Raw genomic sequence first — 16,260 nt, 5'->3', positions numbered from 1 at the left:
CTCCGGTTGTAACCCGTTCTAGGTTATCGTCAATTTCTGCGTTTGTGGGGTTATGGTTGGCAAAAGCAATAAACGTCAAGAACAGCTCGAATCCCTCAAGTGAGGGCGAGTGGAAGGATACCGGTTTAGTCGGCGGTAAATCATCCGCTGTGCCTGACAAACAACTTCCATCATATCTACAAAATCAGTACGCCACCCCAGGGTATCATTATACAGCCGGTACCAGGAAATTTCACCAGACAAAAGCTCCTTTTCAGTACATAAAGTAGTCTTCGAAATCCCACTAAGTTTTCAAATGGCTAAACAAAATCAACGTCAATACATCATCTAAGGCCATTATGTATCACGATTTCGCATGTAGTATTTTTATCGTCAAGTCGTAATGCTAATTTTCAAGAGAACTCTATCATCAAAGGGTCGTCAAATGATGTAGCTTGACAATTCTGAAATGTATGTATTCCCTGCTTTCTAGACAGGCCTTTTTTTATCAGCAATTGTAATCTAGCTAGATGACGTTTGCCAATGAGACGGTTCCATTTTGCCATAACCACTGGTCATTATTACCCCATATATATTGACCACTCTTTGCAAGGTGTCCATTGGATTTTGGATGATATGTTATACTGTCTTACTCATGTGTCAGTTTGATTTATGATAATGACTATATGTTGATAACGTTTCAGGTCTGCTTTCCTATAACCTCATAAACTTCGCTCACTCGGTTGTTTATTCCATGGTTATAGGAACCAACCATACCTAATGACACCTTTGGATGGGTCATTGATCCTATATTATCACATAGTTAGATAGCGTCAACCAATCAGAAGCCTCCATTTCCTTCGGTTATGACGCCATAATGCAATAAAAGTCCCATAAGTGGTGTTCAATTAGTCATGGGTGGTGTTCAATGATTTTGACCAATCAGAGGGAGCTATGGTAGTGACTAAGTGGTGTTCAATAATATTGACCAATCAGAAGGACACCCAGAAGGGAGGAATGATTATCATCATTAATCCTCCCTTCTGGGTGTCCTACAGAGTATAGTAGAGTAGATTTGAAAACACGATTTGTATGCAAAGATTGTAATGTTGTGAAAGATTTTCTGTGGAAGTTTTAGTTTCAAAATGAAATCTGTAATACAGTACTCTGCACAGAAATGACAAATGTAAATTTTCACATGCATTTCTCAAATTGGACTGATGCATTAACATGTAGTAAGAGATCAATGTGTCATACAGGTATCTTTTACTCTTATATGGGTCAGTTTGGATAGGCTATGTGATAATAACGTTAATGACCCGCCTGTTCCTCGGTGCATATGGTGTCATAACGCCTGGTCAGGTGCTATAACCACCTCATAAAACCACCTCGTTCGCTTCGCTCACTTGGTGGTTTTATTCGGTGGTTATAGCACCTGACCAGGCGTTATGACACCATATGCACCTCGGGGCGGGTCATTAACCCTTAATTATCTTCCGTATCTGCAGGGACGAATCAGTTGATCAATGTTCTATCTATAGCTACTTCCAAGAAAAGTTGGGCTCTGAACAGATTGATGTGTGCACTTTTAGGAAAATTTGAAGCATGGAATGATTGATTATGTGTGTACTTCTAGGAAAAGTTTATCTATGAGCTGATCGATGTTTTGTGTACTTCCAAGGAAAGTTTATCTATGGGCTGACTGATGTTGTGTGTACTTCCGGGAAAAGTTTATCTATGGGCTGACTGATGTTGTGTGTACTTCCGGGAAAAGTTTATCTACGTATGGGCTGACTGATCTTGTGTGCACGTCCAAGAAAAGTTTATCTATAGGCTGATTAATGTTGTGTGTAATTCCAAGAAACGTTTATCTATGGGCTGATCGTTGTGTGTACTTCCAAGGAAAGTTTATCTATGCACTGATTGAAGCTGTGTGTACTTATAGGAAAAGTTTATCTATTGTCTGATTGATGCTGCGTGTACTTCCAGACTAAGGTTTATCTATGGACTGACCGATGTTGTGTGTACTTCCAGAGAAAGTTTATCTATCAGCTGATTGATGATATGTGTACTTCCAAGAAAATCTATGGGCTGACTGATGTTGTATGTACTTCTAGGAAAAGTTTATCCATGGGCTGATTGGTGATGTGTACTTCCAAGAAAAGTTTATCTATGGGCTGACTGATGTTGTGTGTACTTGCAGGAAAAGTTGAGCTGTGGACTGATTCATGATGTGTACTACCAGGAAAGGTCGATCTATGGTCTGATTATTGTTTTGTGTACTTCCAGGAAAAGTGTTCGCCAGAGCGCTGTGTGACTACAGCCCACAGGACGACAACGAGCTACCCTTGCAAACCAATGACGTCATCGAGGTGCTGAGCGACCAAAATGGCGGCTGGTGGTTTGGTTCCGTGCAGGGAAAGGTTGGCTTGTTTCCCGCCAAATGTGTGGAGATTCTCGTCTGCAAGGACAGACAAGATGGTATGTCGTGCATAAGATAAAACATCCAACACCATACATTACAGTATAGTTGAAATACCGTAGACCTCAGCAGTATGTGGCGTATCTCAGCACATATAATTGATTTAGATTATTTTAGGGGGTGCTAATTATAATTTCAACTTTGTAAAATACGAATTTCAGAATATGGAGATGGTCTATCTAAGCACAGAAACCACAAAATTTGGGCAATCTCCGGACTTTAACCCCCCTGTAATACCCCTTGACGTTTGTACATGTTGTAGTGGGACTAGTCCATTTTGGCAATGGGGGTGATTTTGGAATAGTCTATATCTGTATGGAGAATAGATTTGGGGTCCAGATATTCACTGTCTTCTGATCACAAAGTACTAATACTTTAAGGCATCAATTATGTTTGCTAGCATACCTTTATGCTAGTTTAGTACATAGTTATGGTACAAACTTCAGGGGGTATGTATAGGGGGTTAATATTGAAAAAATTACATTCTCATATTCAGATAGACCGTCCCCATGTTTCTAGGTGCGTATTTCAGCAAAAACTGCACTTTTGCGAAATAGTACCTCCCATGAAGACTGCTGTCAGGATTACGAATTCAAGACGAGGAAATCATAGCGTGTTTTGAAATAACTCCCGTCACGTCCGACCCCCCTCCCCCCTTATAGAAATCAGTAACAAATGTTTTGGACTACATATTACGAAAATTTGTAATGTCAATGTCAAGCCACAAATGTCACCCTCACAGATTTCCCAGTAGTCATAATTTGAAAGTGCATGTGACATTTTGGTGCCCCGTCGCTTACCCTCCCCAGAATTCACAATAGAGAATTACAGAGTTACATTCAGAGAGATCGCGGAGACAAACCCTCGGAAATATGTAGAAAGCATTTTCTTAAGGTCGGGGCACCCCCCTGAAGGCGTCTGCATCCAAAGTGTGATTTTGGCAAGGTTGGTATTCCATCCTCGTCGAAAAGGGTTCATTATAGGGAATTTATCTTCCCAGGATACGATCGATGGACGCATGGGTGTAGTCTACCCCGCAGGCGCAAGGCAGTCGTACCAGACTTCCCTTGTCCCAGCCGATTGATCATTTCTGATACCCCTCTAATACAGTTTAGATGGGATTAAAGAGTAGTCCATTGTAGACACTTCCCAGTCGGGTTGTAAGCCGTGGCGCCATTGTCACATAACGTCTGCATCCGTTCCCAGGGGTTCTAATTAAGGACTCCGTGAAATATTTGCTTCCTTTACTCGTAACCAGCCATGTATGGTTTAAGGATTCCCTGTTGATACGAAGTTGTTGGGATTTCGCTCTTCAGTTATCACTACCTAAACTCTCATTCTCAATCAAAGGCGTCTCGTTTGAGAAATAAGCTGCATCGTGACGTCTTGCTCATCGAAACCGAACAAATGTGCTCAGCAAAGTTCCTATCTTGACAGTACACATTCCCCTACGTCTTACAACGCTATCCTGCAATCACAGTTCATAAATCTTTCCTATTTCTTCCTCCCGTAAGTGCATAAGTGGAAGGAAAAGATAACCTAGTAATAGAAACACCGTTCTAGATGTGACAAGCTGTCGGAAACGGCTAATATAGTGCACACAGTCCACTGACAGTACCAATCCCTTTTCAATTACCTCACTGCAGATTTGGGCAAAAGATGAGACGGTGTAAGACCTTTTAATAAAACCAAAAAGACAACTGGAATTGGTTCTACTCCTGACTTGTGCTGAATCCTATCTGAGGCAAACTGAAGAAAACAGTCCCTAATTACTTTTAAAAGACTTAACTAAGTATGATAGTGAAGAATTTTACTTGCATTTCTTGATGGCTAGCCTAGATATCGATACGAATAATTCTGCCAGTAGAATTCGTAAAACTGAGATCAACAAGTTTATCTATTTATTTATTGGTTCAGCATGTACATGCCAGGGTTGCCCAACTAGCCGTAGGCTATTACTAAGGGCGAACCCATGTAAGGCCATAGGACTGTAGATTTTGAACCACTCACACCGGGAAGGACACCTACTCTTTTCGATACGTGCGGTGGGTTCTATAACGTGCTGGAGGTGTGGCTCTCCTCAAACACGGGACCTCTATTCAACGTCCTATCCGAGGGACGTCCCTAACCGAAGCTAGGTACTCATTTACACCTGAGTGAAGTGAGGAAATTTGTGTTGAGTGCCTTGCCCAAGTGCACAAAGTCCGGGCGCATGTCCAGACATGTCTGGGGGCAAGCCGGGATCGAACTCTGGTACCCTTCCTTCTTTGACGGCCGAATGTTCTCGCCGTTACGCCACACGACGCCACAACAAGTTGATCACCTGGATGCTACGTACCTAAGCTTGGCAATAAAGGATTTTATTGTAACTTTTCAGTTCGGTTTAGGCCAACGCTCCGCCTACGCACATCATCTATGCCCACACAAAACCCCGTACCCGCTTCTGTGATGGCATTCTTTTCAAACGTAGGACTAAAGCCTAACTTTTATGAATGCTAGCCGAACATGTTCAGTCAGCATATTTCCTTTGCTTCCTATTCAATGAATAGTCATCCCTAGATGGTTATCTATGATTCAATGATGGATAGATTGAAGATCTTGAATGGTGAATGGAAAAGTCCCACATTGTGTACAGACTTCTAGAGTTGTAGACAGCTTTGATAAGTTTGTGCTCTGTGCCAAGCCCGACAGAGAAAAATCTGTAACGTTCCTTCCCTATTGGGATCGGCGTCAGAAAATCGATAGTTATGGGAATGCCATCCAAAAGTATCAATCAACATCCTCTGATGACTAGCTATATATTCAAAAGTGATTGGACGATTTGGTACTGCGTGCTTGACAAATGTTACATTTTTTGGCCTGGGCCTTCTGAAGGTTCATCGAATTCGTACCGCAGGTCATTGATTACGTCAATGAAAATTTAGACCCATTCACTACCCTGGGATCAAGACGACCTTTGTGGAATGCATCATTGGGTACGAGATTCACAGAGTGAGATGGCACACCGTTCCTATAGGGGGTAGAAGATTTACTCTTAACTCGAGTTTTTAAAGATTGATACCTTAAGTACAAAGCCGATACTGTCTAGTAATCTTAAAGGGAATCTTCGAGACCGCCGACGGGTCCAAAGATGGTGTACATATGTCTTGCACCAGTGTCATCAATTATAGGTATCGTGTCTAAGAGTTGGCGACTGGCTTACAACTTCACGGGATACAACGTACGTAATCAAAATGGCGCGGGGCAGCTGACCAGCAAGAGGTGGAATCCTTAACAACCAGCCGTTGACAGCGAAAAAAAAGAAAAAGAAAAAAATCAGTCCTGACACATCTTATTTGAATCTGTACCCGAATCACGAGCTTTCTCACCCTTCTTCTCCAGGGAAGAAGTGCTACGCGCGTGCGCTGTACGACTACGACCCCTGCGAGGAGGGCGAACTGCAGCTGCAGGTGGGTGACGTCATGGAGATCGTCAGTAGGGAGGACCCCGGCTGGTGGTACGGCTACCTTCGGGGGAAGGTCGGCCTCTTCCCGTCCAACTACGTAGAAGTGGTGCCGGAAAGTTCTGTAGGTACGCAATGACATGGTGATGATACATTCATGATGTTGATGAAGGTTAGACATCCAGGTAATAAGATACGCCAAAAATAGTTACTCAAGCAACTGGATAATATTTTGAAACAGTCAGACGTTTCGGACAGCATACGCTATCTTTCGTCAGAGACGATGGAAACATCTGGCAGAACTAGGTTTTATACCAAAACTCTGATCATGAATAGATATATTAATGAAGTGAAGACAATTTCAGGAGCTAATTGATTCCTTAGCATACAACCTTGACTTAACTTACTATTCTATTGAACCCTCTGAAATTGTCTTCCCTTCATTAACATATCTATTCAGAGTTTTGGTATAAAACCTAGTTCTACCAGATCTTCCCTTATTCACTGACGAAAGATAGCGGATGCAGTTCGAAACGTCTTTCAAAATTTTATCCAGTTGCTTGAGTAGCTATTTTTGGCATTCATGATGTTGTTATTGACAACGAAGCAGACTATAGTAATAATGATGATAACGGCAAAGATATTGATAACGCCACACTTTTACAACATCCAAAGCTACGTGTTTTTTGGTTGAAGATAGTAATAATGATAGTCTAGCAAAGACATACATAAGCTTTAAAATTGTATATTCTTGATATTGTATACGTCTCTCAAAGATAACACTGAAGTCATATCTTTTAAATGCAGCAATGGCAAGTACGTTTGACAGTCACTTTGCCATTAATCGGTTGCGTGGCATACCGGTAGCTGAAATACTAAGGGATTCTCTGTTAGGTTTACACTTCGCTGTCCTTCGACGACCCCGAAATTCCCTGTAAGGTGATACGTACTTGTACAGTACATTGTGTCTGGGGTGTCAGTTCGCTGAATGACTTGGAATTACTACGCAAAGCACCCCAGCTGAGAGAACAGACAGGTTCTTTGTGTTAATGCAGTCTCCTCGGAGATGCCATTAGCGGTGTGTTTTCACGTCTCCGCCACTCATGGCTTGGACACGATTGCCTACGTACCCAACAGCCTTGCAGAGTAGTATATCTATTGTGTAAGATGTCACTAGCGATAATTTCACCAAGTCACCCTAGGCTTCCAGACAAGCATCGTGTTCTGGCACAATACAACATTCTTGCTGAGCCAACAAAGTTAACGAGAATGAAACTGCCGTGTGGCATTTTGCAACTTCACCCCTTATCTTAGTCTTAAAATCAGCATTCCGTTGTGATATTTGTCAAAGCAAATCGAATAACACTGATATTTTCCCTGCCTCTTTATCTGCAAGATACCGGCGGGGGATGCATTTGTGCCAGCACGTTGTAAATGTAATATAGCCGACGTTTGTATTGGATTGTAAGAGTTTTGCGTGATTGTATAGCGTTTGATTTACTTTATTGATTGATTGTTCGGGAAAGGGAACGAAGAAATCCTCTATTTATGTTGTGGCTGGTTATGCAATTTAGCTGACGTGAATTTGACTTTTAAACGCCACAATCAGAGGAGGTTCACCCACACAAAGAGCTGCGGGGCCGAAGGGCTTCTGCGGCGCCTCACGTGCCGCCCAATTACCGGAACCTAGGATTGTGGATGAACCAGGGAACCAGTGGGATACATCTGTGCTCCTAGGATCCTAGCCTTCGGCAGAATCACTTTCTAAGGTGCGCGGTTGGGGACCTCTTCTGAAGCGGAAACAAAATTGATGCGACGGGAAGTTCTGAAGTGTCTTCCCCTGGAAAGTTCCTGCTGCAAAGTTTATGAGTGTGCGGAGCTGGAACGTTGTCGGAGTGCTCCATCATTGCCACCCGTTTGGCAGCGTCGACCGTTCCGCTCCGGTGGGACCTCATTGATCCATGCCCAGTTACTAAGTAGCATTAAGCCTTTTGGACTACGTTATGGTGGTCATCAATTCTTTTGTCCCTCGTAGCTTCAATCCAAGGGAACCAGTAGGACTCGCATCCGATAATCCGTCACAAGTCGCCATGCCTCGATCTGTAAGGTCGATTTTTACGTATTCGCCTGTGGCCATACAACGTCAAGGTCTTAGTGATCAATTTTCTCTGGCATCGTTTTATACAGGATTTGAATCCTCATCCGAAGTAACGGGCATTATCTGTGCTTTAGTGCCTTTGGAGTAGAGAGCTGTGTTTTATTGTTAATAGGCAACTGTAACAAAACCACTTTTCTGCCTCGGACTTGAGTCTCCTGTCGTTAGGGTCCAGATGGATTCTCAGGCTGCTGCCGTGTTAATGTAGCTGGTCATCCCTCGGAGAGGCTGAGAACTTTAGATTTATCACCTTCACAAGAGGTCTTGTCTCCAACCAGTAAGGGGGAAGCTCGGGAGTGGTATCTTCACGAGATATGGTGTTCTGGCAAGGGCGTCGTTATCCGAGGATTTCGTTTAAATTTATATCTTTGCCGTGAGATGATGGGGTATCAAGGACAGGGTCGATACACAAGGTAGAAGGAAAGGAAAGCTAAGAAGGTCCTCCGCGCCGCGCACGATTACAGGAAAAAAACCGACAAAGTAGTGCTGCTACACAAAACGTCCCATGCTCCCTTTGAGGCAGTAAACCCAATTATGAGAGAGCAGAGCACAAAGACGTTCATTATGGTCCTCTTACACACCAAAAGGCCGAACTTGAGCCCCTTCTGTCCATCAAGATCAGATGATCTTGCAGAAACTTATCGCTCGTCACAAACTGCACCAGGCCCTATCTATCTTCCAAGACCAGATGAGGTGGTAGAAACGCATCATCGGTCGTTGCCACAAACTTTCCCCCTCACAAGTTCGGCCTTTGTGTATTTGCATCTATAAACGAGCGTCTGCAAAACATGGGAGGGCATCCTGGGATCATCAAAATTGATGGTGCGAGAGAGACGAACTGTCGGGGGGAAGCTTTGGTCTTGACTTCCTGATGGATGCTCGGTTTGATTCATCACTATGACGAACGCATGTGCATGGAGCACCCCATTTCCAGCGCAATAGACCTTACCTAATGTTCGTCCCTACTCTGGATTTTTTACCTTCGATCTGGCTAGCGCTAGCATATGGCCGGGCCAGCCAACCTAATTAATGGGCGTAATGGCTTTTTCTTGCCGTGGAGCTTTGAGTACTTCCTCCTTCATCGCAGGCTATTTGCACGTCGCCTATTCATGTACAGGAAAAATAAATTGGATCACCCTATCTCAACTCCGAAGCCGAAAACTTTAGACCCCTTCTTGTTATGCAAATTTGCACTCTTAGATTGATGGAGGAGACGAAGGTTTTGCGAGAATGGTCGGGTCGTACTTGATAGGAAAAACTTCAAAAGGCAACCGGTAAATTGAGATCTGGTGTTCTTATTTCCAGGGGATCTATCGGAGCTTTCGCCAATTAGGAGCAGAGAGCCCGATGTGACGTTGGGGGCCTCCTCGGCGTCGACGCTGCCGGCGGCAGACGTACAGCTGCTCTCCTCAAAGGTACGGACGCCGACACAACTAAAGCCCCCCCCTCACTGGACCCTCGGCACGCTGGCGGCGTCGCTGCGTCTTAAGTAAACTGGATTTGTGCTACCCTTGACTTTATAATGGGAATATCAATCAAAAAGACCAAAAAGACAACAAAACACACAAAGATTCGTCGATGAAATTCGTTGAGTGCTTTGTCAATTCAATCGGCCGCAGCGACGCCGCCAGCGTGCCGCGGGTCCAGTGAGAGGTGGGCTTGTCAGTGACCGCACTGCGACCTCGCTGAGAACTAATTTTATAATTCTTGACTTCATGATTATAATATCATGCAAGATGAAAAAAGCATGACTGAATAGAAGAAGAACTTTATTGCACGACAATTACAATTACACATGGAACAAAGTATGGCAAGAACTCGTAAACATAATACAAAGTAGAAGTATAGAATAAAACTTAACATCCTAATTACTAATACAATACAATAAGGGCTATACTCAAAACGGTCTGTATCATCGAGACTCTTAAAATTTGTACTTGTTTCGAGAAATGTGAATAACTTATTAAGTAAAACATCATATCTAGAGCATTCCATTACAAAACACGCAAAGTGTAAAAAGATTCGTCTTTTGTATTCATAAAATTCGGTGAGCACTCTGTCAAACCGCTCGGTCACAGCGAGGGCACCGCCCGACTGGAAGGAGGTTGCAATAACTGTTTCGTCTCTATGCTGTTATGCATGCCGCCTTTTCATTGGATTTAGACCGAAATTAGATTTATACGATCTATGAGTTTACAAATAGAATATGATCCATGCCGTAAAAGTACAATTTGAAAAACAAAACAAAAAACTTACAAAATACACTTGACACGGTTGCAACTGCAGTGAAACGGGATATAAGATCAATATTGTAATGTTAGATCAAGGTAGCCTGGAATCCAAACCTATTATAGCTCCCGAGTCCAAATATTTGCGGAGAGGAGACTCGGGAGCTATAATAGGTTTGAATTCCAGGCTAAGATCAAGAATGGGTATGAAGACAACATGTCAGAAGAGTGTACTAAACGTATACAAATGTAATAAAGGCTTTTTACAAGATGAGAACATATACACCTGTTAAAAAAGACAACAAGATGTACTTACAAAAGTTCTTCCAAAGTTTTCTCTTGTGATTGTCAAGTAGCCACCAGTTCATTCTTCTCTCATTACGTTAAGTACCGGCCAGTCGAGAAAGAAGCCATTTGAATAAAACGAGACTTTTACACCATCTCTTTGGTGGGTCTAGACATTTGAGGCATTTCAAATCTATCAGATAGACAACACTCGGGACATCTTTGAAAAGAAGACGAAGGTTGATCTTCAAACTTTAACTTTGGACGGCTATGGGTACTTTTACTTAATGATTTCGAAGATACGGTTACTATAGATTGCTTTTTTCTGCTAAAAATAGCTCGGAACCGAGCCCTGGTTCCCACAAATCGGAACATTAAAGGATTACCGTGAGCCAAATAACTGGCCACGGAACGGCTATGGACCAGACTTGCCATACGTTACCCTCCCCATGGATCCATTTAGTGGACAGAAAAAACTCATCTCGGTTTGTGATTACAACTCCTGTTCCACCAGCGCCGTTCTCGCCTCCATGGATCAGTGGAATAAACAGGTTTCGCTCCTTAGATCGACCAAAGTCGGAGTCCAAATTACTACACTAACCCGTAACATATCCTCGCCTGATGCTACAATGGGATAACGTAAGAACTTACTCGGCAGCTATATAGCAGAGTCTTTGGTCAATTTGTGCAAAAGGCGAGAGAGGTCAAGGCATTTTTTAGTCAACTCAACACGAAATTGCCATTTTTTTTCATGTGAATCTCAGAGTTGGCATAAAGTTTAAAGGGGAGGAGGGCAAATCTATAAAAAAATCTAAAATCTAAAAAATCTAATAGGGATTTGTAATTGATATAATGTTGTCAAATTATGTTTGGTAATCTTAAAATGGCTTAGGGTAGAGACTATAAGGACAACAAATCCAAGAAATATATTACTAAAAAGAAACAGTACATTGTTTTTTTAGGTTCTCGTGGTGTTGTAAACGTCTGTTTTGTTTAGATGACAATCAGTATCAAAAGTAGGTAACGATGTTAATTACAGGTTTGCGTAGTAAAGCCTTTGTTGGATCCGTTGGCATGTGTGGTGGCCGCCATCTTGATTATGTGACGTCGCAGGGTAGCCATACCATTTCATTGGGAGGGGTGTTTTGGGGGTTGCTAGCGTTCTCTCTATTTTGAACAAATCGGCACACAACTATCACACATTCAACTCGAATAAAAAGAAAAATTCATATTTATAAAAAGACCCCGTAATCGCTAGAATAACATAGCAAACCTGAAGCATATGTAGCACAAATACTTAACTCTATTTTTTTTGTGATTTCCAAAGGTAAATGGACAACACCGAGCCAGCTGTGCTATGCACAGCTCTACCAAGAGGTGCAACTCCGGCTATGGCGGAGACCAAGACTCCTCCGGCTATCACGACTCGTCAGGCTATGGCATGGAGGAAGACTCTAACACTTCCCATGAACAATACGAGTTCCGCAACTACCAGAAGCCGTCTAGAAGGAAAAGTGGTTCCTCAAACAAAGGTCGAAAATTGTCCCGACGCTCATCAGAACCAGTGAGCAACTCGTCTAACCCGGAAGCAGATAACTGCCAACCGGAAGTGTGTCATTGTAACGAGTGTACTGAAGCAAATCAAGGGCAATATACTAGTACACAGCCAGCGGCTCAGAACCCACGGAGTGCGTCTCAAAACAATTGCGACCAGAACACGACTGACAATCGAGACTCCCGCACTCGACACAGTTCGCGGAGGTCGTCTTCTGTTCGGTGCCATTCGTCACGTTCCGACTCTCTCCGGTGCCATTCGGACAACTCCGGCTCTTTCCGCTGCTTCGACGGTTATCCCGAGAGCGTGTACGGTGGCAGCGAGACTAACGTGGAGCGGTACTATTTACGGCCTGAGGGAGAGAGACAGGAGCCTGATAGCTTTCTGGGATCGAGTGTCAGCGGCTCTTTTCCGCCGTCCGACCAAATTGACAGCTCCCTTGATGGTTCCGACAATGAGGTTAGAAGATACGACTCAGACGGGCTGCATAGCATTGAAGCCTGATTGCATTTCAAACATAAGAGATGCTCTTTGGGCTCAAAGGCCATGCAGTCCGCCATATATCTTTAACTCACTGGAACCATAAAGTCGGCATGAAAACGTTTTTCTCGTATCTATGATAAAGGGAAGAAACAAAAGACAACACGCTTTTAATCACGTTTGTCTTTATCTATATATGGGGGTTTATAGGCTGTTAAGAGGGCCAATGATATGGTGCTTGAGCATGCGCAATAGAAGGTTCTCTTCGCGTTTCGGTTCGTAGTCTAATAGGTAGTACTTTTGTTGGTGACGTCTGCTCAAGTTAACTTTTAATATACTCTACAAACACCAGCTATACGCTCTAGAAATGGAAAATTTGTAAATGTGTATTTGAGGAATAAATTTTGAAGATCATCGTAGCCATGTCTTGTGTCTTACTTATGAATGTAATTCTACATTTCCGAATGCAACAATTACCAAATCATTAATGCAGACGAAGACTTAAGAAAGAACTTAACAGAGCTAGAAATATGGCGTAACATCTGGTTGATATGAGGTAAGTTTGTACACTTTGACGCCTTTGGCTGTTTAGAACTGTAGCAAGAAGAAGTATAACCAATGTGTTGAAGGAGTGAATGTGTAAGTCGCTTTTATTTCTACTGATGCATTAGGCAATGGCAATGACAGATACAGATTAGGAATTATTAAAATTAAATCATAATTACCATCATTGAAATCAAAAGCATCCAAAGAACAACGTAGTCGTTACTCTGGTCATCTTGAAGGAAACCCAAGCAATATTAGGGCCCGAAAATTGGATTTTGAAAGTCAATTTATTTAGTCATTTCTATACATGATTAGTTTAAACAATACTATCACAATATAGAGCGATATCCATGATGCGAAAAAGTGGCGTCGGTGTGATGTGAGAACTCACTGAAAATCGTCGCGGGGTTTTGCGTAGGCTCGCGAAACTAAGGGGATCATCGTACGGCTCGTTTTTATCGCGGTTTTGAAATGCTCAAAGTGTGAAGTTATTACGCAAATGTACTAAACAGTGTTAGTAAATGTCACTACCATAAAGATTTCAGCATTTTTATAATTATAATTAATTTTTGGGCCCTAATATTGCTTTGGTTGCCTTTAAGCAAAGAACCATCATGATGGCTATATCAAATTTCATCATCAAAAGAACTGCACCCAAGGACAGTGCACTGTGCGTACACTTGGGATGACATTCAAGTGACCTCCGCCATTTTAAGAGGCTTCGAAAACTCTTTCAAGTCCTCGTTAGTGTTTATCACTGGCATTAGGGGGACGGCGCTATTTCATGGTACCCATTAACCTTTGACATATTACCATGGCTTCTCTGTAGCTGGGAGAAAATGTACTCTCCTTTCGGACCTATTTCTGACAGGGGTACAGTAGAATAGTGATAACGTGGTGTGATTTCTCCAAGGATATGACTGTATACACTACCAAAAAAATGTTTTCTTGCTTTTCTAGCTTTTTTCGTTTTTCTTAACTCGTAGACAAATTTTCTTATGTTTAAGAATTTCAAGAATGAATAAAAAAGAAGAATTGAAGAATTAGTCTGATGTTTTCCATGGTAATTCTCACAATAAGGAAAACTTTCTTTATTCTCAACATAATTTCTCAACAAGATTTTCACCCTCAAGACTTTCTAGAAATTCAAGTCTAAATTTCTTCCTTCAAGATTATCTTTCTTGTTATGTTTAAGAAAATTTTGGAATTTTTCTCTCACCTTTCTTGAATAATCTTACTTCAAGACATACTTTCTAAGAAAAATTTACTTAAGAAAAAATTCTTAATTCGTGGGCAAAATGTATTTCTTAAAAACAGATAGTCTTCTTCTTTTCAGGATTTTGTCTGTGTATAAGAAGAAACAAGAAAAATAAGAAAAGGCATTTTACGTACGTAGTGTACGTAGATTTTATGAGCCATCATATGAAGAACCTTTCAGACAGTATAGATTTTATAGATATTCAGCGAGAACTTAAACATTATGATAGTTCACCATACCATCGTAAAGCGGGGGATACATTTTTTTTATAATATGTGACATATATGCAATATCTGTTATCTTACAGCATTTTGTCAATATCAGATTGCATTTTAATAGCTTTCTCTGGCCATCACTTCCGAGTCTATGATTAAAAATAAATTTCCTAATTGTCCACTTTCTAACGTTCTAGAATTGCATATTTCGATTAACCACAATAGGACCACATGTTATCACAATAGTCCAAACACATATGACACATAGACCATTTGCAGCAAAAAGAGACGTCCCTAACACATTGAAAACCACCCTTTACAGTTTAAATATTAAGAAATTGCACGTATGTTCTCCTCCCTTAGCACACTTAAGACAACAAGCGTGACCAGAGACGACAGATTCTTTCTCATTGATTGGGATCTCTTCCTTAAAGGTTTAAAAAAGTGTGGGGGAGGACTACGCTTAACGTGCAAAGCTAAAAGTAATAACTTTGGGGAATTTCTTTAGGAACGTCTTATCACTATTGCTTTTGACGGCGTTAAGTACATTTTGTCGGGAAGATTTATCTTACTGATAAAACGTAGCTACTCCACTAAGGACACCCTTGACGCCTCACAAGCATTTGGTTCTACATACTCAGCAATTGGGTTGAGAACTTTCCTAGCAGATTGCACGTCGTAGTATGCTTGCTTTGAGTCCGAAAGCCAATTACACCACAGTTTGATATTCTTTACTCATTCCATAGATGGCCGACGTTCTTTAGTTTCTTGGCATTTCGTTATACAACTTTCTACGGAATTTTCTCCCGAAAGTTGCATAGGACTCCTTTATCTTGTACAACACCATTACAAGCCGCGTTAAGGAAAAGAATTGACTTAGATATTTCGATCACAAGTATTTTGCTCCTCAGATCGAATGAATGTGCTGTATTCGTTCGTATAATAGATCTGATAGGGGACCTTATTATGAAAATATTAAGTAAACTCCAACTAATAGGTTCCAAATAAGTGACCTTTTTAAAATGCATGTGAATGCCTGGTGATTGTGTACGTGTACAGGGTACATGCTCTCTATAGCGACAAACAAAACTTTCCAAAAAGCGATATACACCAGGGCCCTACATCCATCCATGGCAAGAGACGGAGGACACCACAGATTATCTGATACATTTGATCCACTACTCACCAACCACGTGTTCTCAATCTGCATAACGTGACGTTATAGAAGTGGTGGATGTATTCTTTGACAAAGACTGGTGTCATACTCTCGAACTTTTGGATAGGTCCAAGTCTTTGTGTTGGAAATAGCAGATCATAAAAGATCATAAAACTTTTTGCAATTTTATAAACAACTGACTTATCAGCTTTATCTATATAGCCGCCAAGGCCTAAGAATGTATACTTGTATACGATTTCAAGGTATACCTAAAGGATGGGAAAATATATGTATAGAAGACATAGAAAAGCAAATCTGATATAGTAAATAAATTATCATTGTTCACTCCTTCTGGTGTACATACTCGTATTAACGTTGTTCATATTCAGACCTTTGTTGGATGATTGTTGAGCAATTCTAAATGGATTAGCATTGCGTTAGCCGTTACATCATCTAGGCGTACAGGTAAAGTTGTCATT

General features: G+C 41.6%; 1 protein-coding gene across 1 annotated transcript in view; it reads left to right on the top strand.

The window, feature by feature from the left end:
* LOC136444996 (uncharacterized) overlaps window positions 1–13,025 on the top strand; it is a 61,380-nt gene extending 48,355 nt beyond the window's left edge. The window contains exons 7-10 of the mRNA XM_066442826.1: window positions 2,269–2,460; window positions 5,843–6,031; window positions 9,364–9,473; window positions 11,899–13,025. Coding sequence (XP_066298923.1) covers window positions 2,269–2,460; window positions 5,843–6,031; window positions 9,364–9,473; window positions 11,899–12,630 — 1,223 coding nt within the window. The 3' untranslated portion in view covers window positions 12,631–13,025. The remainder of the gene's footprint in view (window positions 1–2,268; window positions 2,461–5,842; window positions 6,032–9,363; window positions 9,474–11,898) is intronic.
* Window positions 13,026–16,260: the final 3,235 nt, after the last annotated feature.

This window comes from Branchiostoma lanceolatum, chromosome 11 (assembly GCF_035083965.1).
Source record: "Branchiostoma lanceolatum isolate klBraLanc5 chromosome 11, klBraLanc5.hap2, whole genome shotgun sequence".
In the NCBI taxonomy this organism is placed as follows: Eukaryota; Metazoa; Chordata; class Leptocardii; order Amphioxiformes; family Branchiostomatidae; genus Branchiostoma; species Branchiostoma lanceolatum.
Note: the sequence above shows the minus strand (reverse complement) of the source record. Positions and strands in the feature narration are given on the sequence as shown.